We start from the raw sequence: 25270 nt of genomic DNA, 5'->3' as shown, positions 1-25270 counted from the left end.
GTATTAATTTACATGAGTTAGCAGGTAGGTTTTCCACTTTCCATTACGTACTGGTTTCTCAGCAGCGTTTTTGTTTGAGGAACCACAAACTAAGGAGTTCTCTCGGAATGGCCAGAATGAATATCTAGTTTCTTAGCCCCTGATTCACACATTTAATGTCTCCCTTATGCTCATGGTGACAACAAGGGGACCCTAAAACGAAATTAATCAGAACAAGGGTTCACTTTATTGATCCCAGATGGGAAATTAAGCTTAGGGTAAGGAAGGAGGAGTAAATTCTTTTATGCTTCCATGATGCTCTGTCTTTGTACTCATCTCGCTCACAGCCTCTTGTGGGGCTAATCTCTGGGACCTAACCGCACAATCAGAGCCCGGTGTTGGGCCTGTTATCTAACCCAAGAATAAGGCACGGTGGGCCCGCTGGGACCCATCTGTCGCTGACGCCTGATCTGTTTCCCACTCTCAGGGCCAGCGGGGGTCAAAGGGGGAGACTGCTACGATGGGGGAGCCGGGCGAGGAGGTGAGAGACTCCTCTGTATATGACCTGTATAGATCTGTCTCTTATATAAGTGTATACCTTACATAACCAGACATAACTCCTCCACGCTGGGAGAGGGCGGCCTTACGCCCCTCTGCAGCCGGGCTGGGGGAGGTAGTATCTGGGCCTGTGAGCACACACAGAGAGTTCCCTTTATATCTTGAATGGTTTAAAACTCTTTCTTTGAATGCAGGGTTTAAAGGGTTTTAAGCTCTCTCTCTTGACCACAGGGGTTTCCGGGAGAGCCAGGCCAATGCGGGGACAGAGGGAACACCGGATCGAAGGTGTGTGTGTGTGTGTGTGTGTGTGTGTGTGTGTGTGTGTGTGTGTGTGTGTGTGTGTGTGTGTGTGTGTGTGTGTGTGTGTGTGTGTGTGTGTGTGTGTGTGTGTGTGTGTCATAAATTTGAGACCTGATGACATCACCCTGTCGAGCTTGGTAAAGTCATTAGTATCATTCATAGTCTCACAAATCAGACATTCAATTAATATTCAAAGTTGACTCTCCACTCTCCATCTCCATATTTGTCCCGACCAATCATGTTGCTTGAGGCGGGGAACTGTAAGCATATAATTGCCTCCTAACAGCAAACGCAAACTTGGCAAGCAGTAGTAAACTATAACACACTGTCTGCAAAGGGTTCAAAACAACAATGCGTGTAGACTGGCCAATGTACACGCACATTACAACCTTCGGAAATCTTCATCGGCTTTGACAAATGAGTTTTCTTTGGCTGATTATATCAGGAAACAGGAGATGAAGTGTGTCCCCCCTTTAGTTTCCGGCCCACGCTCTGTGCTGTCTCCCTTAAGCACTTCTATAGAATTGTATGACCGCTGGTTCCCAGATTACTTAAACTTATAAATCGTGTGTGTGTGTGTGTGTGTGTGTGTGTGTGTGTGTGTGTGTGTGTGTGTGTGTGTGTGTGTGTGTGTGTGTGTGTGTGTGTGTGTGTGTGTGTGTGTGTGTGTGTTGCAGGGGTTTAAAGGTGAAGAAGGAGACGCCGGACCCTTCGGACCACCTGTAAGACCGACATCACGCCACGCCCACTCTACAATTTTGGCTTCAATGTATTTCCTGATGACACATTATGTCATGTTAATCAAAGGATTATCAGAACAAAGTCATGATATATTAAGTTATTCGCAGAGTATCTGTGGATACCTATTATCATATCTGTCATGTCTTGCCATGTGGGCTCATCTTTTTTGATCCAGGGTCTGTCGGGCAAGAGGGGTGTTCAGGGTCTCCCTGGGGCGACCGGACCACAGGTAAGTCACCTCGCCTAGGGGTGGGGGTGACAATACCTGTACGATTGATACCTTGGTATGTAAGCCTTGTATGTAATGTCCACGCCCACAAAGACATGGCGCCACCATCACATTTCGTTGATGTTCAGAGAAATCAGCTATCAATGTGAGGAATTGTGTTTATATCTTAACTAAATGGTAAAATATATAACAGTAACATACGTCTTTTGGTTGAGCACACACACACACACACACACACACACACACACACACACACACACACACACACACACACACACACACACACACACACACACACACACACACACACACACACACACACACACACACACACACACACACACACACACTTCCAACAAGCACCTGATTGCTAGCAAACTGCAATTTCCTGTTTAACCAGCGAGGATGCTGAGTTTGTAGTTGCTCTTTGACCTCTGTGTGTTTGTTATTGAGGATGCTGATGAGTTTCGGGTTGCTCTTTGACCTCTGTGTGTTTATGATTTGTTTATTAGGGAGAAGAAGGAGACGAGGGTTTACATGGTCCACTTGGACCAGTGGTGAGCACCTGATCATACTGCACACACACTTCAACCACGACATGCTACATATTGTAGTATGTTATTATGTTATAGTATGAATAATATACTGTCTGTAATGTTTACCTCAACTGTATGTAAAGTTAAAATTGTTATAGATTTTGTATTGAATAAATTTTTATATTTTTTTTATTTATTTATTTTCATATAAAGTTTATATGCCTGTTTTGTGTGTAGCCATTTTTTCCCTGCGTATCATTTTGGAGTTCTTACACTTTATTTATACATTTTGTCATCATTAATCTATCACTGTCCATTGCATTTCTGCAGTGACAGCCTTATCTCCCTTCTGCGTTCACAAAGTACATCTGATCGTATCGGTGATAAGGCATCCGTTTGTTTTCTCCCTGAATCTTCAGGGTGCTCCCGGGGTCACGGGAGTGATCGGACCACAGGGGGTCAACGGCTCTGAAGTGAGTGTGTGTGGTGTGCGTGTGTGCCTGCGTGCGTGCGTGCGTGCGTGCGTGCGTGCGTGTGTGTGTGTGTGTGTGTGTGTGTGTGTGTGTGCGTGTGCGTGTTTCTAATGCGTCCCCTGTGTGTCTCTGTGCAGGGAGATCCAGGGCCGTCAGGTCCCCGGGGTCGTAGGGGCCCTCAGGTAGGCCCCTGCTGCGCTGCTCAACCAATGTGTTAAAGTCAAAGGCAGGGGAAGACACCGCACAGACCCTGCACGTGTCTCCCAGCGTTCGCAGGAGCCGCGTGTTTTAATTTGGGTTGTTGAATAGTGAGATGCGTTTTAGTGATTAACTAATAGCCTGTCTCTGTATAATAATGCACTTGCTTTCGTCTTTTAAGGTGTGATTGTGAGCTGGTCATTATTGCGTATATCAGGCTCGATTACAATGCAGATACTGTTAAAGATGATAAGAACCAACTGTCTCATCCCATTTTGAATGTCTCCCATAGGCTCTGATGCTTTTGATTTCTGCTGTAGTCTGCTTGTTTCTTTAACTCTGAGTATCTTCCCAACCGTAGAAATGTGGCCTAATGGCCTTATGCAAAGCTAGCGGCAGTTACTGACTGTTATATTACCTCCTCCACAGGGCCCCCCGGGGTCAATGGGTGGGTTGGGCCCTGCAGGGCCCAGAGGGCCCCTGGTAAGAGTTATAGCACACACAAGCTTGTTGTCAACTTAATTAGAGGTTAACAAACACCACCTTTTTTTTTTTACTTTACCTTTCAATCTTTCATTGATATTATTATAACAGGCAATATGCATTTCAAACCAAAGCTACAAAACTATTATCAAAGTAAATTAAATCTGAAATGGTATACGTGAGCACATTTTCTATTCAGAAAGGGAGGTTTATTGGCTAATACGTTGACTGAATATACATTTTTTATCAAGAAGTCCAGTTTTGATGATGACACAAGAGGGGTGACGTTTTTTTGTTGTGTTCAGGGTCAGCCTGGAATCAGTGGCCCTCCAGGTCTAAAGGGTGTTGCAGTAAGTTTTACCTCCCCTACGTTTACCTCATTTTAATTATTTTTTTGTTACATTATATTAATTCTCTTGATTAAAGGGTTAATTTACGTTTAACCTTTGCCTGATTTTGACAGGGTGGACCTGGACCAATAGGAAGAAAAGGATTGCCTGGTTTTGAAGGTGACATGGTAAGACACTCTTCTGTGTTACTGTAGGAGTAAGTGGATCTCCTCTGAGTAACTGTACGATGCTGTGCAGTAGTGGATCTCCTCTGAGTTACTGTACGATGCTCAATAGTAGTGGATCTCCTCTGAGTAACTGTACGATGCTGTGCAGTAGTGGATCTCCTCTGAGTTACTGTACGATGCTCAATAGTAGTGGATCTCCTCTGAGTAACTGTACGATGCTGTGCAGTAGTGGATCTCCTCTGAGTTACTGTACCATGCTCAATAGTAGTGGATCTCCTCTGAGTTACCGTCCGATGCTCAGTAATAGTGGATCTCCTCTGAGTTACTGTACCATGCTCAGTAATAGTGGATCTGCGCTGAGTTTCTCTATGATGCTCACTTATGGTGGTTCTTCTCATTTCTGTTGTCAAACTCAGAAGTAGGGCTGGAAGGAAATGTACAACACCACTACTAGTAGGTGTCTAGCTGTAAGGGTGGTCCAGAAGTTATGGGTTTAAACCCCAATGTGTGTCGTCTACCTGTTAGCATCTTTGAGCAAGATGCCCTGGCTCTTACCCCTCCTTCTTCATCACGTGTATCTAGAGCATGCATTGATAAAAAGCCTCTTAATAAAATGGCAATTGTTGAACATATGAGAGATGAATGAACGGTCAACAATTCATTCATCAGTCCTGTGCCAATGTTATAAACATCACACTTGATAGTGATATAGTATCGCTATGCTTTGCACCAAATATTTTGTGAGTGTGTATGTGTATATCTAACAATGGTGTCGTAATACAAAACACATCCGATTCTTTCAAGACAGACACACTTAATGGCAAGCTCGAGACATCTGAAACAAGGCTGAGCGTGTTCAAAGAGTGGGCTATTTATAGGGTCATACATCGGTTGCGTGTGTGATACGGTTATAAGGGCGGAGCTCCCAGTTCATTGGGACATGGAATCATTTATCATTTCTCGTGGCTCCTATACCACCTCGTCCATCCTTCAGTCTTTACCATACTGTCTATCTGTCTCTACCAGGGCTGCCAGCTTTAAGGTATGAATTATGGTCCAGTAAAATGTGGATGCATGGTATGAGGTGGGCTGGAATCTCCATGTGGCTCCCAGATTGGAACTCCGTCGCCTTCAACTTTGAACAACCGGTCTCTTAACCCTCTTAGAGTATGCAGTCAAGTGGAGGCCAGGCCCACTGTATCGGTAGCATTTATGAACAAGAAAACATTTATATCTCTACATTGATCCGTCACCGAGGGTTTTATAACCAAGCAGGCTATCATATACCGAGAGTTTGCTGTGTGGCGTGTTTGGGCAGAACTACAAGAAAGGAAAAAATAAATAATAATAATGTGTGTGAGGAGATAGAGTTATTAAATGGACATTTGGGATCCATATGTGTACTTAATATGCCTATGACTAAAAAACTGATAAAAGAATGTCCATGCTCTCTTTTGATATTTAGCATTGTTGGCACATTGAGTAACTAAGACCACTTTCCTTAGATTGAAAACACTTGGCGGAGGAGTCCCACTTTAATCTGTATCCATGTTAAAGTGGCAATCTCTGAAGTTCAATGTAAATATATGTCTATGGATTGTGATAAGTCACTATCTATTCCCAAATGAGGTAACGCAACGGTGATGAGCCTACAGACCACTGATGAAAGCCCTTGTATTTGCAGTGTTATTAATGTTTTGAACTGGGTGTCCGCGACAATACGTCCAAAGAAAACAAAACGTAGATTTTCAAGATGACCTTTTTAAGAATATCCACCTCCCAAATCCACTGATCTGACCCTTGTTCACCCCTTTATTTTAGGGAAGGAGTGGAGTTCCTGGTCCAAATGGCTATCCTGGAGACCAAGTAAGAGTTTTCCTTCTCATTTTACAAAACGATAAACTGAAGTGAAGGTTTTACCGTGCCTGCACCACACTTTACCTCTAGTGCCATCTAATGGAGGATGATGATGGTGGCATTGATGGTGGTGATGAGGATGATGATGATGGTGGCATTGATGGTGGTGGTGATGAGGATGATGATGGTGATGGTGGTGATGGTGGTGGAATGTATTATGCTGTATCATAATACGTTGTATTTGTTTGAAGCCTTTCAGGGTACTCAAGGTTGCTTAAAAGCAATGGATAACATGATCATCTTTAAATAAATAAACAAGAGACAGAGATATTAACAGTAGACATGACATTAAACACACACACACACACACACACACACACACACACACACACACACACACACACACACACACACACACACACACACACACACACACACACACACACACACACACACACACACAGAGCATGGGGTGTGTGCATGTGTGTTTTAGAGCAGGACTGTATCCTTGGAGATGGTGATATGTCTATGTGCAGTCTGACTCTAACTGACGCAACTGCAGTGGAATTTATTAACAGTTGAGTTTACGCTCCACCTCACTGTTTGGACTCATAACATATGCACGGTCTTGTTTAATCTCTGGACATCAATGTTGGTCGCGTGGAACCGGACATGTGTGCTTAATCACTGTGTTTTAAATGTTTTTTCCTCCACCAAAAGTGACATGGTCTTCCATTTGATGTTGTATTATCACGGCAGCTGTTAGTGCATCCCTTCCTCACGCTCCTCATCCTCTCAAACAGACCAGTTACTGAACGTGCTCAATGAGAGTGGACCTAATTCACCACGGGCCATGTGGGTAGGTTGGGTGGGGAAACCACGACACCTCGATGAAAATGAATTTTACATACTACCTGGGCGGTGAAAGGGAATGCAGAACAAAACATGATGCATTGAGTTGTCATGGTTTCCGAAGATCCTATGGTTTAATCATCCAACTAAACGGCATTGCCACTTGGTGAATAAGGTCTGTAGACTCTGGATGTACCCCTGCTTCTGCCAAGCAAGATTGGATTAGGCACTCCTTGTTCTTATTTCCCGGTATTACGTAAACTGCAATCGTCTACTTCCGAACTATGGTAGCATTACAAGGAAACTGATTTCCAATAATTCTCTCTTTCTAGGGCCCCAGAGGATTAGATGGGGATAGCGGAGACCCTGGACTGAAGGGGGACAGAGTAAGGATAATTCAAATACATTGCATAATAAAATTATAATTAATGAAAAAATACAAAATTATAATAAAAATTGTTGGGCCAAAACTTTGCTTGCCACAGGCAACTGGAATATACATATATTATAACACAAACAGTGGTTTGTGTTTTGTTATTTTTGAAGAGTGCTATAGAAGTAAATGTTCCTTGCCGTACTTGTACTTAGTGACTTAGGGATATTGAAAGATGAGCTGGCTTGGATACGAAATTCTCCTCTTTCAGGGACCAGCTGGTTCAGCAGGGGTCAGAGGTCAGCAGGGAGAGGGGGGTGGGCGGGGCCTGACAGGGATTCCTGGAGCCAGAGGCCCTCGTGGGCGCCTAGGTGCTGAGGTAGGAACCCCAGCAAAATCACACCTCAATTTCATTGCATAGTGAAATAACAGTAAAATCCTCGCCTACACCTGAAAAGTGTTTTTTTCTGCAGTTTACGTAGAGCAACTGTTACACTCGTTTACATCTATCTTGTGATCTTCTTTCATTCATTCATTTTTTTCTTCTTTCTTTCTGTCTACTGTTTTCTCTCTTTTCTGTTGATGTCCTTTTTGCTCTCTGCCTGTTTGTCCATCTCTGTCTGTGTGTCCCTCTCTCTCCAGGGTGAAGACGGTGAAGCAGGCCTCAGGGGAGGTGTTGGGAGAGAGGGGTTAAAGGTGAAGATTTTTTTTGTTCTGCTCAAACACAAGGGCACAAGGTCACCCTGCGACCCTGTGCCCTGTGACAAACAAACAGTCACAAGGTCGCAGGGTGACCTTGTGACTGTTCGTTTGTCATCAAGTCGCTCGAGAAAACAATGACGTAACTCTAGTAAGGCTCTTAATTAGCTTAACGGTGATGTCATTATAACAAATGACGTTCTGTTTTTTTTGCTGTGTGCTCTTTTCAGTAAGAAGACTTGCGTCTCTAAATTGTTGTTGAAGTTAAATGTTCACACCTGCCCTCCCTCTGGCTCCAATGCATGAAGTTCCACAGTGCTGTTACAGCCCCAGGCTGGAATTACCACTTGGAAAAGCCCTGGTTTAACTTAACAATCAGTGAAAGGGAGACGGGGTTAATAGGTCCACAATCCATGTCGTTCATCCTGAAGTAACACACAGTAACAGTAAAATATGGTTGAAAACCAGAGTCAAGCGGAGCCTTTTGTGTATATTCTATATAATTGTAATGAATGCTATTGACTGTTGCTATCTGTTGTTATTCAAGGGAAACCGAGGACTCACGGGACAGCTTGGAGAGCTAGGATTAAAAGGGTTCAAGGTATTTATTAAACTGATGATATTTCAGCCTTGTTCGTATTATTGTTACGACGTTGGTCAAGTGACTAAAACAAAACACACTTAATTCCCATCTTTGTGACTGCCGCTGCTCTCTCTGGTACAACGAGCTTAAACACCATTATTTGGACCGTGTGTCTGGTCTGTAATTTACAACGCACTCGGTTCCTTTGTCCTGATTATTTATTTCCACTGTTGCTGCCCCAAAGACGACAACAATAACTTAATCACTACAATTACTTCATTGTTACCAAATAGACATTACATTATTATTATTAATGTATTGTTGTGAATTCTTATCAGGGTCGCACCGGACTCTCTGGTCTCTATGGGATACCTGGCACACCGGTAAGACTCACAGACTCTGTCAATTCCCCCCTACACCAACATTACATGACCCCTACAACTACACCACCAACCCAAACATGCAGAGAGTAGACCTGATCTAGATTTTGTGGCCTGGGCATGTGTATCAATGTGTGTCTCTGTTTGTCTATGTGTATTTGTGTGTGTGTGTGTGTGTGTGTGTGTGTGTGTGTGTGTGTGTGTGTGTGTGTGTGTGTGTGTGTGTGTGTGTGTGTGTGTGTGTGTGTGTGTGTGTGTGTGTGTGTGTGTGTGTATGTGTTGAATTTGGCGCCTCGTCAGCACTTCAACCTGCTTCTGTAACCTGGTTACTGTAGTGGCATTTAAAACAAGATAATGATATGACTGTATCTAAAAATACTGCATATGTATCTGTCATTCTGTGTGTGTTTGGTTTCAGGGTTACCCAGGTCCAGTTGGGACGGAGGGAGCAGAAGGAAAGCCCGGTACACAGGTTCCCATTTTATAACTTTTCATTTTTGACTCCAGTTGATGTTACCTGCCGGTTGGGAGGAGCAATCGGCAGCCCCTCCGAGCTCAACCAATCATATCTCAACGTTTCAGTAACTGTCAGCAGTGTCCGTGGTGATGTGTGTTGTTTTGACCTATTATAGGGGTCTGCTGGGTCAGCTGGTGCTCCCGGGCCTAAAGGAGACCGGGTGAGTGACAGCCCTGTAATATTCAGCTTCTAATACCGGCTAAGAGGGCCTGGGTTCCGACCCTAATGTAGGCACCCTGGAGCAAGGTGTCTCCCTGCTCCTACCCACTACTAGTTACTAATGTATCGGAAATTGGAATACTGTGTTAGTCAGCTGAATTACCTTAATGTTTAGTACTTCTATTTAGTACTTTATCAGGCGATTTTATCCAAAGCGTCTTGCAGTGAATACAGGTACATAGAGTTAATGAGCAGGTAGGAGTTAGGTAGGCAGATGGAGGACGTTGGAGTTTCAACCTCCGGCACTCTTTGTCGAAGGGTCATATTCTAACACCGACAGCAAGATCGCCTAGCGATCAACACACTTACATTTAGTGATTTAGTAGATACTTTTTTCCTTAAACTTACAAATGAGGCAGAGGACAATCAAAACAAACTATCTAAATTGGAGTAGTTACAAAAAAGGGGCTGTGTGTCCTTGTTTCAAAAAACAACATCTGGTAGGCAAGGCAAGGCAACTTATTTATGTAGCACTTTTCATACACAAGGCAGACTTAAAGTGCTTCACATATAAACATTGTCATACAATAAAATAAAATAATAGATAAGTAAAGTAGAAATCAGAAAGAAACAAAGAATATTTTAATCAGTGCTAGTGCAAACAGATTCAACATGCTTTTTTAAATTCCAAAAGAACAATACAGCCCAACAAAATGCATTCTTGATCACTAGAGCTAGATCATGAAATATAGGAAAATCTTCACAATTCATCTAAACCTATCCATTCCATCTATTCCAAGGGCATGGAAAAAGCTAAGGTTGCACCTATTTGCCTCGAGCCAAGGTGCAGCGGCTTTTTATTGAGTTTACTATTCTGAGGAACGCATTCTGCCTGAGGACGCACTCCAGGTTTTTTTCAAATTCAAACCACAAGCTGCAACACAATCGCGAAACAGTCTTTAAAATGTCACTATGAATTGCCGGGCTTGACGACACTTCCACGGGCCACTTCAGCGAACCAACACACTGCACGATCTCAGAGAGGTCTCCAGAGGATAGTAATCACCTTAATTGTGTTTTCAGGCAAGCACTGAGCATAAACACCTATAGTTCAAGTTCATACTACCTGGCTTACTGCTGCCCGCACTCCGTTCTTCAAAGAGATGTTTAGAGAAACCAAATACTGAAATGAAAGCTCAGGCGGTCTTGGATTACATGGAGGACATTCTTGGACGACATTCCCCCCAGGAAGATGCCAAATTACACGGAGGAGTTCCATCCACATGTATCTATGTTCTCCTTTTACAAAACAAACATCTGCAGCTTGTAATACGGCTCGTTGAAACACACCGCTCACTTCCCCCTTAGATGGGGCTAGGATGTTTTCCTTAAGCCACTTTTTGTACACAAGAATGTCGTCAATATATTTGGTTACGTCTTTGTAAGATTTTCTAAATTCTTCAAGGTTGAAATCTCTAACTGCTTGAATTGTCATCCCTGATCTCTTCCAGGTCGTAAAATGTAACTGTTTGAATTGTAATCTCTGATCTCTTCCAGGTTGTGTTGAACAAACTGTTGAACTGTGTTTTTGTGTTCAGGGGCTTGCGGGTGTTGTTGGTGAGAGAGGATTGCCTGCTGTTGTCAGTTCTCCGGTATGGATCTCCCCACTTACCCCCATCAGGTCCCAGGACCTTTCCTTCCCTCTGTCCTTCCTCCCTTTCTGCCTTCCCTGATAAACTTCCTTCCATCCCTGCTTCCTTCCTTCCTTCCTTCCTTCCTTCCTTCCTTCCTTCCTTCCTTCCTCCCTTCCTTATATCTGTCCATCCTTCCTTCCTTCCTTCCTTCCTTCCTTCCTACCTTCCTTCCTTCCTTATATCTGTCCATCCTTCTTTCCTTCCTTCCTTCCTTCCTTCCTTCCTTCCTTCCTTCCTTCCTTCCTTCCTTCCTTATATCTGTCCATCCTTATTTCCTTCCTTATATCATTCATTTCTCCCTTCCTTATATCCTTTGTTTTGTCGTTCTTCCTTCTTTACCATTTATTATCGTATTCCTTTCTGTGCCTCTGAAGGTTTATCTGTTCCCCTGACAGGGTCCTCCAGGGAAGACAGGCCAAGAGGGCCTCCGTGGCCCCAGCGGCGAGAGGGTGAGTCGAGAGCTGAATATCATAATGTGCATCTTACCTTTCTGACCTGTAGGGGGCAGCAAACCAATGCGTGTGGTTTAGTGTGAGGCTACTCTTTCAGGTTTTGAAGATAACGTGTTGTGTTTTTGAAGGGCTTCACAGGTAAACCAGGCGTCGATGGCTCCCAGGGCCCGGTGGGCATGAATGTAAGTGATCCTAATAAAACAGGTTCTCATAACTAACACTGGGATTTGATTGCTTTGTTTACCATACGTTTTCATCTATGCAAGTATTGGTCGGTACATTAACTATATGACAATACCTACCGGCGTATAAGCTCCACCTACGTGATTCATAGGACTAAACAAACATGGCATTGTGTAGTCCATTGTTAAGCAAGATTGTAATCCAACACACCTGTATTTTTCTGACAATGAAATAGGATAAGAACAGTAATATAACATAGAAGTGTTTATTGAGCTCCACATGGAAACTAAAGCAGAGTCTATGGTCTGCTTCACAGGGTTACCCAGGAGCAGAGGGGTCGGTGGGGATACGAGGTCACATGGGACAGCGGGTGAGAGCACACACACACACTCATACACCTGAACTGGTTGGAAAACTGTTGATAGTTATCTAATGGCTATCCTGGAACAATATGTTGATGTTCAATTGTTTACATTCATTACTTCATATGGATTTGGATTTGAATATAAGATAATTGATAACGACTAGTTGAAATGATGTGTAGGAAGAACAACATTGGACGGTGGGTGTGTGTATGAATGAACTTTGACCTTGAACTGTGTTTGAAGGGCGACGCGGGTGTGAGGGGGCGGGTTGGTGGCCGGGGGAAGCCAGGGTCTTCAGTGAGTAACAAATTGATGTCCTTTATTTATTGTTTAATGTATTTATTTCACTTTTTATTATTTTGATCTTGTTTTTTCACACTTTATTTCATTTATTCATTATTTTCATTTATTTTTTATTTCTCAGATTGAAAATCTCTACCATTTCCATTTACAGTTGCATTTAGGTTGGAGGTTTATCGGGGAGTGTGTGATGTGTGTGTTTGTTTCTCACTAGGGGTTGATTGGACCTCCTGGTGAGAGAGGCACACCTGGGCCTCAGGTGAGATGATCCGGGTCTCTGGTTCCTAACGGTTCAGCTCGCCAGACTCCATCTGAAACCAGCTTTTTAATAAACCAACCGCTGTGGTGTGTTTCTACCGCAGGGCTATCGAGGGGAGTTCGGAGCCAAAGGGGATCACGGCCCACGTGTGAGTCATTGTGCTGTGTTCATTTACTTCTGTTCAACATGGTGGACATTGGTTTCAACGTGTTTGTGTCCACGCTGCTCTGACTATCAACATCTGATGAGAGACAATTCTGTATGTGTGACTGATTGACTCTGAGCTAAGGTTTCCTTCTACTCGCTGATCTTCATAACCACAATAATCTAAATTATAATATATTATATATTATAAAATAGCTTTGAGTATTCATGCATATTTTATGCCCTTTGTTGATATACGTTATCAATTGTAAGAAAAAAATAATTAGAATAGTGAATATCTCTGGACTTTGGACGATTTGATGAGAAACTATTCAGTGCAATAGGAAATGTAATCTTAATTAAATGCAATTAATAATGTCATTTCCGGAAAAGTCGATAGTCGAAAAGAAACCGTTGCATCAATAAAGCGACAACAGAAGCCACCGTCTATTCTTTGAGGATCTCAGGTCAGTGAGCGTACAGAATGAAGCTCCTCATTGATCTCAGTGTTCAATCTCCGGAACCCAGGGCCCGGCAGGTCGACACGGGCCAGGCGGGGGTATCGGAGGCCTCGGGCCACGAGGAAGCCAGGGGCCACCAGGGCCGCAGGGGCCCGCAGGGCTCACAGGGATTCCAGTGAGTAGGTACCATTTGCTAGCCTCCTGAGACCATCCCGATCTCGAAAAATTCACATTCTGTTTCTCTCCGCTCATCGCTCGGGTCCCGGTCCCGTTTAAGCATATCCCAAAATAAAATTAGGATTGGACAAATCAGAGCTCGTTCTTGAAGAACGAGCTCTGATTGGTCCAATTCTCTCTCTGGTCCCGTTCCCAGACCGGGACCAGAGAGAGGATTGGACCAATCAGAGCTCGGGGGAGGGAGTTCATAAAGAACAAGGAGCACTGCAGTCTGGCAAATTATACAACAAAAAGTGTAGCAATCTAAAATAAATATGTCTTTGCTTTAATTCCGACTGGATTCGGTGAGAGTGAAGTAAGGAGCAGATTGGCTTGAGCCTCTTTGAGAAACAGAGGACATCTTGCAAAACGTAAGATGATGATCAGGATGGTCTCACAAGGCCAACTTCGAACCCTTTCTTTAATCTATTTTACTCCCTCTTGCGATTGTTCCTCATGCATAAACCATAAACATACATACATATATCGTTATGAATTAAATATGAATACATGCCAACATTTCATAGTTCATATGAATAAAACATACAAAGTAGATACAAGAATATCATAGTTTTTTATGAATTAAACATTTGTATACATACACATGATAGTAGCTTATCAATTAAACATATGCATGCATGCACATGATAGAGGCTTATTAATTAAACATATGTATGCATACACATGATAGTGGCTTATGAATAAAAAATGCATATACATACAAATATCAAGTGATGGTTTAAAATGTTGTTTGTTTGATTACACAGGGAGGATCTGGACTATATGGAATAAGTGGGCAGCGTGGAGAGAAGGGAGAATCGGTAATAAAGAAATAAAGAACAAAATACACTTTTTTCAAAGGCAAAAATATTAAGAATCGAGGTGTATTATTACTGCAATCTCTTTCTTTAGGGCGCGTCTGGGTCCGCTGGTAACATCGGTCCCCCAGGGTTAGATGGTCCACAGGTTGGTTCCTACGCCATGCTTATAGCCCTCTACACTCCCACCCCAACACACTCGACCACGACTTGTTATTTAAATGATTTGTATGTTTTGATTCACCCTCAGGGCGCACCCGGCCAAGGTGGCGAAGTTGGTTCATCTGGACTAAAGGGTGCCCAGGTCTGTGAAAACCATACAAATACTGATAAAAATAGGATGTACTCTAATGCTCTCAGATGGGACAAGGTACAACAGCAGAAAGTACAGCACAGTAATGACCATAACAATTTGAAAATAAGAATAAAATGACAAAGAATATAACGTAAATACATTTACATGCACTATAAGGGTAATAAATGCAAGATTTAATTAGTATCATTTGATTGCTTTCAACAAACAATACTATTCATTCATTCATTCATTCATTCATTCATTCATGCATTCAAGCCAGTTACGTGAAGTGAGTTAAGTGAGGGCTGGATACCGTTTCATGACCAAACGGTTAATTAAATCTGAGATTCTGGCACAAGATACAATGAAAGAAAACTAAACTAAAGTTCCTCTCCCGGTAAGACAGGGAGATCCAGGTTCCTGGGGATCACAGGGCCTCGTGGGGCTAAAAGGACAGCCCGGACCAGGGGGCACTCTGGGGCCTCTGGGTGAGAAGGGCCCTGAAGGGAACGAGGTCAGCTCTAACTTTCTTGTTGTGTTGCATTTCATTATTCAAAGTCTTCTATGGTAGACACTATAATGAACCGTCTTTCCTCTACAGGGAGAAGATGGTGCGTTCGGCATCATGGGAGAATCTGGGCCCAAAGGACTAAAGGTGAGCAATAAAGATACCTCTTCTGTTTGGAATCAACCCACTAACACGCACACCACGTAGGTTTGATTCCAACCTGCGATCCTATGCTACATGAAATACCCTCTCTTCCTTAAACCACTGTCCTGTCTCTCTTTACCATCTTGTCCATAAAAGAAACCAAGCCGATAACAAGTATCAAACAAAAAAAAATGAACGTGTATAAGAAAATTGTATTTTATTTTTTTAGCTGTACTTCAGCAGCTGCCAACATTGCAACTTTGATAAATTTTGACATTTTGTCTTTTATTTTAACTCGTTTTCTTCCCAGGGAGGTTTGGGTCATCAAGGGGCTTCTGGATTTGAGGGGGGCCCGGGTCTCCTTGGCAACCCAGGGTCACGGGGGTCAAAGGGAGAGAAGGGTTACAGTGGACTAACGGTACGTTCTGTCCATCCGTCCGTCAGCCTGTTGGTCAGCCTGTCTTGTCACCCAATAGCAAGCGTTAACATCATCCTGTCGTTTGTCTTCAGGGCCAACCAGGTCTCATTGGAAAGACAGGAATAGCCGGTCTGATGGGAGTGCGGGTAAGATCCTAGACTAGACAACCGTGCCGTTGCCACAACTGCATCACCATGTTAAAGTCTAGGATAACGGTTCTTCGCTATTGTATTCTGGAGCTTTAATGCCGTTCTGCATCTCTTCTTTTCAAGGGTTTCCCTGGTAATTTTGGAAGGGCTGGAAACGATGGAATACCCGGACCGAAGGTAGATGGCGCCCACTTGATTGGTTCTACCTTGTTGTAAATTGTTGCCTTTTGTTTTCATTTCAAAAGGCTAGACTATGACAATTTTGCTCCATGCTAATGATAGAATAAAATGTGACATATACATACATATATATATAATCTATAGGAAGATGTATACTGATTATTCTTACCCTCCTCTCTGTTCCACTTCCTCTCCGTTATACTTCCTTCCTGGGTTCTTCAGGGAGTTAAAGGTCTCGTTGGTCCGACCGGTTCCGCCGGAGCTCTAGGTCCTAAGGTTAGTCCAATGTCCACTACGTCATTGTATTAGTCGGGACTACACAGCAAAGAGGACAGCCAGTAATGGAACATCTTTTTGGATTCCTGTTCACTGTGTAACCACAGGGAGTCACAGGGATGAGGGGGACAAAAGGAGATCCTGGAACGTGGGGGCAAAAGGTGAGCAGAAGAAGAATAGAACTTACCAACATGATAGTCTTCTGGCTGAAGGGTTCTGAGTTCCATCCCGAATGTCCACAGCCTAGTACATCGGAAGCCATGTCCTCGTGCAACGTGTCCCCTACCTGGTTAGCATAATAATAAACGGTTCTTTATCCTAGGGGACTCCAGGATCCACAGGGGTCCGAGGCGACCTCGGGCCAAAGGGCTTTGTTGGACCCGAGGGGGCCCGGGGCCAGACTGGAGTGAAAGGGGAACAAGGAGAGCCGGTGAGGAGGGGGTCTGATTCATGAAAAATATTTGTGTGTGAAGGATGGGTGTCTAGGGTAGGTTTCGAGCTGGATCTTCCAGGCCAAGATATGGAGTAGCTCCACCACTACCGTTCTCGTAGATAGCAATTATTGCCCATTGCTACCAGCCCACTCCAACAGTGGATTTCAGTTTACCCCAGTTTAGCCAGGGGTATGAGGAGTGTCAGGAAACTAATGCAGAAAGCTATCAAGTGCTGCCTTGAACTTGTTCAGGGTTGGGTTTGACTTGATGTAATGTGGTACAGCATTGTGCAGTGCAGAAGCTGTAGATGAGAAAGAATGGAATCTCATGGTGTTGATGTTAACTATGCAGTGCAAAAGCGGTGGTACAATTCAAGAATCCAGCAACGAATCACAGATTCGTTATTTATAATTAGTCAGATCATCGAAATCCGTATTCTGTTGCAATGTTTAGATATTTTTGACGTATGCATTTTCCTCACCGATCTGCAAAGTTATAATGTTGTTGTCTGGAGCACTTCCTCTGTTAATCTTGGCTTATCCTGGACCACCTTGATCACTCACCTGAAGTGTAGACATGATTAATTTGTGTCAAATTAGATAGATTCTTCACCAACCCTAACGCCAACCCTGATGGAGTTGATAGTATTTATTGTCTTTATGTGTATGTATTTATAGCACCCAAAGAAAAGAATCAACATTTTGGTAACGTTTTGGGATCAGCTTTTGAGTCCTCACGAATTGCTGACCCTGATGGATGGATGAATGCTGAACATCTCCTCTCACCTTCTCGCAGGCATCCGAAGGGCTTCCAGGAGACAAAGGACCTACGGGAACATCAGGAACAGATGTACGATGACAAGACTGTTATTCTGAAAGCATTTCTTTTTTGTCGTTTCACTTCAGTAGAGAACGGAACCGGTTGTTTTGGTTTTTGGTCATGTGACACATATAAATTTCCACAAATGGGAATGCCTTATCTATACCTTATTCATTCATTCATTCATTCATTCATTCATTCATTCATTCATTCATTCATTCATTCATTCATACATTTATTCTTAAATATTATCTTGACAATCCAAAATCCGTGACAATATAAAATATAAAAAAAATAATATATAAAAAAATATAAAATGTGAGGTCACACCAAGTAGTTTGGGTATGTTCTAGAAGCTGTTTCTGGTCTTCTCGATGGTCTAGGGTTCGGTGGGTGAGATGGGACCTCCAGGACTGACTGGACCTCCGGGACCCCTGGTAGGTCATTGCTTCTTTATCTTTGTCTCCAGAATATTCCTGGGCTGGTTTTATGATATGTTTTTTTTTTCTGCAAGGATGTGTCGTGGTAATTTAAATGTGATTAAAACGTTTAAGTGTTTGAGCCAATTTACTCTACTTAAAAATATGTACATTGTTTTTTATTCAGGGCCCTAAAGGGAAACAAGGACCAGAAGGGAGACGAGGAAAGAAAAAACAAAAGGTCAGACTGAATCTCATCTTTAGTCTCTAAAATTCTACTTTCTCTCTCTACAATCACACTCCACATATGTACGCTATAAGCTTTTCTGGGCTGACCTGAAACAAATGGAGAGAAAACACGATTAAAAGCATCTGTAATGCTGGTGATGTTTCTGTTCTCCATCCCAGGGTGACGACGGTCCGATCGGGAAAGCAGGGAAGAAAGGACGCACGGGGAAGCGGGTGAGGGGACGTGTCTCGCGTTTGAGTCCGAGGAACTATGAGGAAATGAGTTAATGTACTGAACCCTCTTTTTGTTTCCGGTCTCCCAGGGAAAGAGAGGGAAGGCTGGGAGCAGAGGGCTGAGGGGAGTCCATGGGGAGAAGGTGAGTTCTAGTTAGTTTGTTATGGACCTGGTGCTTGACAGACTAGTAATGGTCCTGATGCTTGTTTGCAGACTGTACTCAGGGTCCTGGTGCTTGTTGAAGGACTAGTTATGGTCATTAAGCTTGTTTACAGGCTGTAGTTATGGTCATTAAGCTTGTTTACTGACTGTAGTTATGGTCATTAAGCTTGTTTACTGACTGTAGTTATGGTCCTGATGCTTGTTTACAGTCTGTAGTTATGGTCCAGATGCTTGTTTACAGACTAGTTACGGTCATGATGCTTGAATGTTTACAGACTAGTTATGGTCCTGATATCTAAAAGGCCCCTATTTTAAAATCAGCTGTGATGTTGATTAGCCAATGCGATTCATTTCAAAATCGACCCTATAGTGGTGCAGTCCGTGTTTCTATTATTCCAGTTGGAACAGTCCACTGGGTAGGCTGTTCTGTTGATCTATCTATCCTACCAGTAAGTGTAGTCCAATTGGTTGGCTGATCTAACCATCGTATGTCTGAGTTTTAAAATGATTTGAAATGGGTCATTGACCGATTCCGGAGGTTAAAGTTCCTCAACATTGGGTCTGGGGTCTGCCGTGGTTCACAGGGGGAGAGAGGAGCTGCTGGTCCACTCGGACCTCTGGGAAGACCTGGGGCTTACGTACGTCTTCTATTCCCTGTCTCTGACTTTCCTGTTGAAAACCCGAACACTAAGACTTCAGTTAAAACGTTAATCGGAATCCTGTGTGGTAAATAGATAATGCAAATCAGGTAGATCTTATTGGAACCGTATCTTACTAATACTAGTATACCGTGTGTGTGTGTGTGCATGTGTGTGTGTGTGCGTGTGTGTGCGCGTGTGTGTGTGTGTGTGTGTGTGTGTGTGTGTGCGTGTGTGTGTGTGTGTGTGTTTGTGTGTGTGTGTGTGCGTGTGTGTGTGCGTGTGCATGTGTGTGTGTGCGTAGGGTGCTGGCGGGCTACGAGGCGTTAAAGGGGAGCGGGGTCAAGGGGGTTTAAAGGTACGTGCCCATCTCTAACCTTCCTTCACTTTGTAGTTTATACTTACCAATGTATTTGTTATTTCAAAACAAATATCAAACTTGATATTTCACTTACAGGGGGAAGTTGGACAAGGAGGGTTGTATGGCCGTCCTGGAAAACAAGGATTGAAGGTGAGACAAAGTACAGACTAATACTGGGTGTGTGTTCATGACCAGTTTTTGTTTGTGGTTCACTGATGAACATGGACTCACAGTTGCCTCACACCATCCATTTAAACCCATGTCACTGCAGATCCATTTGAAAACACTTTTCTTTCTTTCTTTTCCTTGCGTGTTCCTATTTCGGTCCACAAGAAATTTAGACGTTCTAAGATTGCCTCCTAAATTTATAGATTTGGCCGGTTAAAGTTGTCCGGGCATGAACTGAAAACGCTGTTTTAGTGTGGTGCGGACAATGCTGTTATGGATGGAAACGTATTGACCTTTAATGGCAGTAGTGTGGACACAGTCTCAGTCTGGCCTCTCGTTGTCCCCACAGGGAGCCAGAGCATCTGCTGGGAAGAAAGGCAGCAGAGGATCGAAAGGAGAGCAGGTACCCCCACGTCTGACCACACTGTCCTGATTCACTCACTGTGGAGAACAGCACTGTTGGGGCCCTGAGGGCCATGGTGTTCATTTGTTTGTTGGTTTGTCTGGTGCCTTAGGGAGATATCGGCCCAGATGGGAGGTGGGGCAGGGCCGGTCTACCAGGGCTACCTGTAAGTCTTATTTCCTGGAGCACAAACCAACATTTTCAGTTTATTCCTGAAATCAATGTTCAGGTGACAAACTTTAACTTTGGTTTCATGGCACCTTCTTTAGGGGCTGTTTGGACACAAGGTAGGTCAACCTTAAACAAATTAGAGAAAAGTGAACCTCCTTTAGCTACGTGGTAGTCTCTAAATGCCTTATGATAGGCACCATGCTATGTGGTGGCTACTGAATGCTGTGTTAGCATCTGACTTCTATGTGTAAGCCACTGAATGCTATAGATGTAGGTTTTCATTGGATGCTATATGTTTCCATCAGGGTCTAAAAGGTTTCTCCGGAATTTCCGGCTCTGCAGGAAAGAGAGGTTTACCTGTGAGTACAAATGTTTTCAAGTACATCATTTTGACACTGACACCTCTAATGTTTACTGAAAAAATGAAACCAAAGACCCTATCTGCTCCTTCATGACCCGTATCCAAGAAAAACAAATCACTGTCAGTCTCTTTAGATGAACGTGTCCCTACTTATTTAACCATAGTATGGAGAAACCAAGATAAACTTTACTGTGTTTCATGTTTTGTATCAGGGACCTCCTGGCCCTCCCGGACCCCCTGGAACCTCATTGAACCTCACACTGACCAATATAAAGGCACGTAACCGAAAACCATTAGGATGTACATGTAGTTACATATACCTGCTGGCTACAAGTGTTTTAAATGAATGACAGTGAACACACCCATATGAGGTAGTGTGCCAACTTAAAGTGGGATTTTAACCATGTGATGTTTTCAATACATTAAAACCTACGAATATCCATACCAACCTGTAGGAACTCATGTACGTGTCAGGCAAACCCAACTACCTCCTGGTGCGCACTCTGTTGGCCTCCCTTCAGAGAGACCTGCGCTGGTTCCTGGATCCACCAGATGGCAGCAGAGAGCACCCCGCCACCACCTGCCTGGAGCTGTGGCTGGTCAACCCAAACGTTTCCAATGGTGAGGGCTCTGTTGGGGTTCGCTCCATCGCAGCGTGTTGGTTTTTTACATGTGTGTTTACTAGAAACATTTTTTTAGGGAGGCTTACATTTGATTACAATTTACATTCAGAATGATCTACAGCGCAGGTGTCCTGGTTGAAATTGCTAGAATTACTGAATTCAAGATAATAGAAAAATAGGTACATTTAAATAAAACATGTAGCACAAAAATACAGTAAGGCAAAAACAAAGAAGTATATATGTATGCAATCTATACCATTTACCATATACCAGTACCGTATACCAAATATCATTTAAAGTTGCTCGTGAAAATGCAGTGATATTGTCAATATTGTATGCGAAGTTGGTATGAGGCAACGCTGCTGAAAGGGTTTTCCTTCCAGGGAATTATTACGTGGATCCGAACCAGGGCAGCCCCGCCGATGCCTTCCAGGTGTACTGCGACTTCACGGAGGAACCAAAGACCTGCCTGAGGCCGCTGCGCTCTCAGGTAGGACCATGTTCACACACAAAGCATGTTTTGCATGTTTTGTATGTGTTTACGAGGGCTCTTGTATCATAGTTAAGATGCTAAGTCAATATGAGGTCCATTATCAGGACCTTAAAGGTAACATATTATACCATGTTTGAGTGTGATTAGCCGTTTAAAAGCCGTTTGGAAAATCTGCCTCTTCTGGCATCACAAGTGGGCGTGTCCAACTAGATGTATGACGGATAGATGAGCGATGTTTGCTACAGTCCACTGGGTATGCTGGTAGACTGATCTATCCAGCACACATCTAGTTGGACAAGTCCACTTGTGACGTCAGAAGAGGCAGATTTTCAAAACGGCTTGTAACGGACAATCACAAATCACACCTGGTGGTATAATATGTCACCTTTGAATATTTAGTGCGGGACAAAAAACACAAACATTGTAAATATTGCAGGTTCCAGTGAAGCCGTGGCTGGTAGACGCCGGCACCGACGTGGCCTTCCAGTGGTTAAGCACCTTTAAAGGTGGCTTCCAGGTTCGTACCAAACAACCAATGGTTCCAATAAGCAGTTGGCTGTCATGAAGTGCTTTTTACGCGCCACATATCTAGTGCAAGCGTCCAGAAGATAGGAGGTCTGCCTCTACACTATAATGCTTATAAATAGCGCTATCAATCCACTTGCGTTGCGTTGAAAGTCATGTTGGGAAACCCGACCCTCTCTCATCTCCAGCCTGTGTTCAAACCCTTCTCCTCCCAGTTTGAGTACCCTGGGTCGGACGTGGTGCAGATGAGGTTCCTGAGACTGGGAAGCCGGTTCTGCAGCCAGAGGGTCAGCTACTCCTGTGGGCCGGGGGGGCGGCAGGGGTCCCGGGAGAGGCAGGTCAAGTTCCTGGCGGACACGCGGAGACAGAGCTATCTGGCGGCGCTCAGCGACTGTGAGGTAAGCCACCGTGTCAGGTGAGGCAGTCACAATGCACGGGTGCAGTGCTTTTATTTCTTGCATGGGCGGCCACACTGAGAGTCAAACCCCTAACCTCGATCGAAACAAATCAAAATGTCGCTTTTGAAGGCGTTTTTTACTGATTTAAAAAAAGTCCCTGATTAAAGATATACCTAAAAGTTATTGCGTTGACACGCATATTGAAAATGAATGTAAAGCTAAATCCTTTTACAAAAAAAAAGTCAGTCGCAGGTACTCTGCCAACTCAGATCCAGCCATCCGGGACTTAAGAGAAGATCCACTGAACTCTGTACGTCCCCCGGGGAAAAAAAACTGCATTGATGATTTTCTCCGCAGCCATGGGACGGGCGGGACCCGGAGCAGCCCGAGTCGGTCTTCCTGTTTGAGAGCGAGGACCTGGGCCTGCTGCCCCTCAGGGACGTGGGGGTACTGGGCAACCACCGGCTGACCCAGGGGTTCGGCTTCACCGTCGGACCCGTCTGCTTCAGCTAGGGGAGTCAGGGGGGGTGGGGGCGACGGGGAGGGGGGGGTTGCAGCCAGGATGCGGGTCCGACGGTCGGTCCTACCCCCCCCCCCCCGGCAGGAGAGAGCACCGCGGCGTCAGCTGGGGAGCCCATACTGCCAGGAGGAGTCGTCGTTTCAGTCAAAGACGTTATTTGAGACGGGAGGTTATACCGGAGCTGCCTTTTGAGATTTTTTTTTTAAGCTATCATTTGTACATTTGTGTTCACATGTTTGTATAGTTGAAACTGTTTATTTATGTCATTCCTACAAACATGTTTTCTGTTCGGGTATTCGTGTTCTAAGCCACATTGCTGTGGTTAAGCCCTCGTTGGTAGCAACTTTAAACACAATCCCTAGACGCGTTGCTCTGCTCCAGATTCTTACAGTAATTTGGCCAATCTAAACCTCAACATAACCCCCTCTAAAGCATTCCATAAACCTCAATGTCACCTAAAGTGAATGATCATACATCTAAAGTCTTTATTATTGTTCCTGCCTATGCCTCAGTTGAGCTTTCATTCCCTTACCCATTTAAGGTGCTGACATGAAAAATGACACAGGGTAATGATTGAGTTTTAACCAAGATAAAGAATAGTTGCTTGACAGACCTTAGTTGTTTACATCGCAAACATCTTATTGCTGGGTAATGACTGAGCTATGTAAGAATCCTATCCGAGTTAAAACCTAAGAAAACAGATTTACATCGCAAACATCTTTTGCATGAATTGTCCAATCTCAGTGGTTCAGATAGAAACACTGGGATTACTCGACTGGCAGGGTTGGATATTTACTGTAAGCTCGTGAAAGCCTGTGGGGGTGAAGTGCTTGTGAAACATGAAGACGTGAGTGATCCACCCCCTAAGAACCCCTATTCAGGCCTGGGATCCTTTACCTGTGCATGGTTCGGTTTGGCCTACTTGCACTATTTAGGGCTTCACCATTTTGAGGGCTGTCTAAAATGTACAAACCTAGTTCCGTATATAGTGCACTACTTCATTACCGTAATACACCATCAAATAAGTGTACAGTACTGATGCAGTTATTACAGCACAGAGGTTTTCATTATCATCCGATCATACAGTAGAGATAGTCTGCAGATACAGACTATGTATCTGCATAGTCTGTATCTATGCAGATATATCAGGGACCTCAAATGAGCTCTTACAGGTGGACATCTTATAAAGGGTCGGCCTGTTTATGAGATTCATTTACATCCTGCCAATAGATATCTGGTGCTTAATTAGTGTCCTAATTCACCATATACTTTTTTCCTAAATAGTGGGGGAATGGGGAATGAGGGCACAAGTGAAACTGAGATGGAGTTCTGAGCGGGATCACACACACCTTATCAAACACACCCGACCCGTCATGTCGTGATCAGCATTTTGCTTCTCCAAAATAAACACGTTCTACCCATCACTGTTGCCATGGCACCCATATTCAAAGCAAACCCATTAAATTCTGCCTTTAAGTTGTGTATCTATAAATAGACTTTGTGATGATGAATGATGACAGATCATGCAAAAATGCATCCTGGAATGTGTTTAGAAATGCTCATTTTCACACTGCACTGCCAGTGTGGTCAAATCCATCCCCTGCTCTGTGATCAGCAGTGATTGGCTGATGATGATTAGACTCCAATGAGCCTTGACTGCAATGATTCAGCCCTGCTTTCAAAGCTGTCCATTTGACGTTTTATGGTCAATGTTTATGCTACCTAAATCTTTGTGATGATTTTCTCAAGGAGTTCAATTTTGTCCAGGTGTGACCTCACTTTAACCTAGACATTAAGTAGTCCATTCGACATCCTACTAGTACATAGTGGCACCAAACCTTTTCGATCTCAAATGTATCCTCTGGTAAAAACACTCCGGAATTTCGATCTCATAAACTACATATTTGTCTCAAATACAATTCCTATTGTCTATTAAACGCACCAGCAAGTTGCAGGAACTTTTCTGTGCATGTGCATGTTGATGTTGTAAATTAATGTTCACTTTAATACGATTAA

The 25270-nt window shown here is 43.6% G+C and overlaps 2 protein-coding genes across 3 annotated transcripts in view; both read left to right on the top strand.

Moving 5' to 3' along the window:
* The window catches only part of LOC115546014 (collagen alpha-1(I) chain-like), a 31771-nt gene extending 19409 nt beyond the window's left edge, over positions 1-12362 (top strand). Inside the window, exons 14-35 of one of the 2 annotated variants that reach the window (XR_003977175.1) lie at positions 467-520; positions 769-822; positions 1515-1559; positions 1754-1807; positions 2320-2364; positions 2763-2816; positions 2954-2998; positions 3444-3497; positions 3803-3847; positions 3961-4014; positions 5836-5880; positions 7056-7109; positions 7368-7475; positions 7739-7792; positions 8343-8396; positions 8717-8761; positions 9177-9222; positions 9391-9435; positions 11033-11086; positions 11524-11577; positions 11709-11762; positions 12080-12099. Coding sequence is in view for 1 of the 2 variants with exons in the window: in XM_030359585.1 (XP_030215445.1) it covers positions 467-520; positions 769-822; positions 1515-1559; positions 1754-1807; positions 2320-2364; positions 2763-2816; positions 2954-2998; positions 3444-3497; positions 3803-3847; positions 3961-4014; positions 5836-5880; positions 7056-7109; positions 7368-7475; positions 7739-7792; positions 8343-8396; positions 8717-8761; positions 9177-9230; positions 9391-9435; positions 11033-11086; positions 11524-11577; positions 11709-11762; positions 12080-12196 (1242 nt within the window). In the remaining variant the exon portion in view is untranslated. Of the gene's footprint in view, positions 1-466; positions 521-768; positions 823-1514; positions 1560-1753; positions 1808-2319; positions 2365-2762; positions 2817-2953; positions 2999-3443; positions 3498-3802; positions 3848-3960; positions 4015-5835; positions 5881-7055; positions 7110-7367; positions 7476-7738; positions 7793-8342; positions 8397-8716; positions 8762-9176; positions 9231-9390; positions 9436-11032; positions 11087-11523; positions 11578-11708; positions 11763-12079 lie in introns of both variants that reach the window. The other variant, XM_030359585.1, reaches the window with a different exon arrangement.
* A 15-nt stretch (positions 12363-12377) lies between these two features.
* LOC115546015 (collagen alpha-1(II) chain) lies at positions 12378-23253 on the top strand. Its single transcript, XM_030359587.1, has 33 exons — positions 12378-12425; positions 12643-12687; positions 12791-12835; positions 13360-13467; positions 14276-14329; positions 14421-14474; positions 14577-14630; positions 15028-15135; positions 15223-15276; positions 15584-15691; positions 15784-15837; positions 15964-16017; positions 16243-16296; positions 16404-16457; positions 16619-16726; positions 17526-17579; positions 17933-17986; positions 18156-18209; positions 18377-18430; positions 18520-18573; positions 19178-19231; positions 19536-19589; positions 19689-19742; positions 20110-20163; positions 20276-20329; positions 20433-20450; positions 20640-20693; positions 20908-20970; positions 21151-21316; positions 21702-21808; positions 22248-22328; positions 22552-22734; positions 23092-23253. Exons 9-33 carry the CDS (start codon positions 15247-15249, stop codon positions 23245-23247), a joined length of 1830 nt encoding a protein of 609 aa, XP_030215447.1. The 5' UTR covers positions 12378-12425; positions 12643-12687; positions 12791-12835; positions 13360-13467; positions 14276-14329; positions 14421-14474; positions 14577-14630; positions 15028-15135; positions 15223-15246; the 3' UTR covers positions 23248-23253.
* The last annotated feature ends 2017 nt before the right edge of the window (positions 23254-25270 follow it).

This window comes from Gadus morhua, chromosome 6 (genome assembly GCF_902167405.1).
Source record: "Gadus morhua chromosome 6, gadMor3.0, whole genome shotgun sequence".
NCBI classification, from domain to species: Eukaryota; Metazoa; Chordata; class Actinopteri; order Gadiformes; family Gadidae; genus Gadus; species Gadus morhua.
The sequence above is the reverse complement of the archived record's forward strand: the minus strand, read 5'-3'. Positions and strand labels throughout refer to the sequence as shown.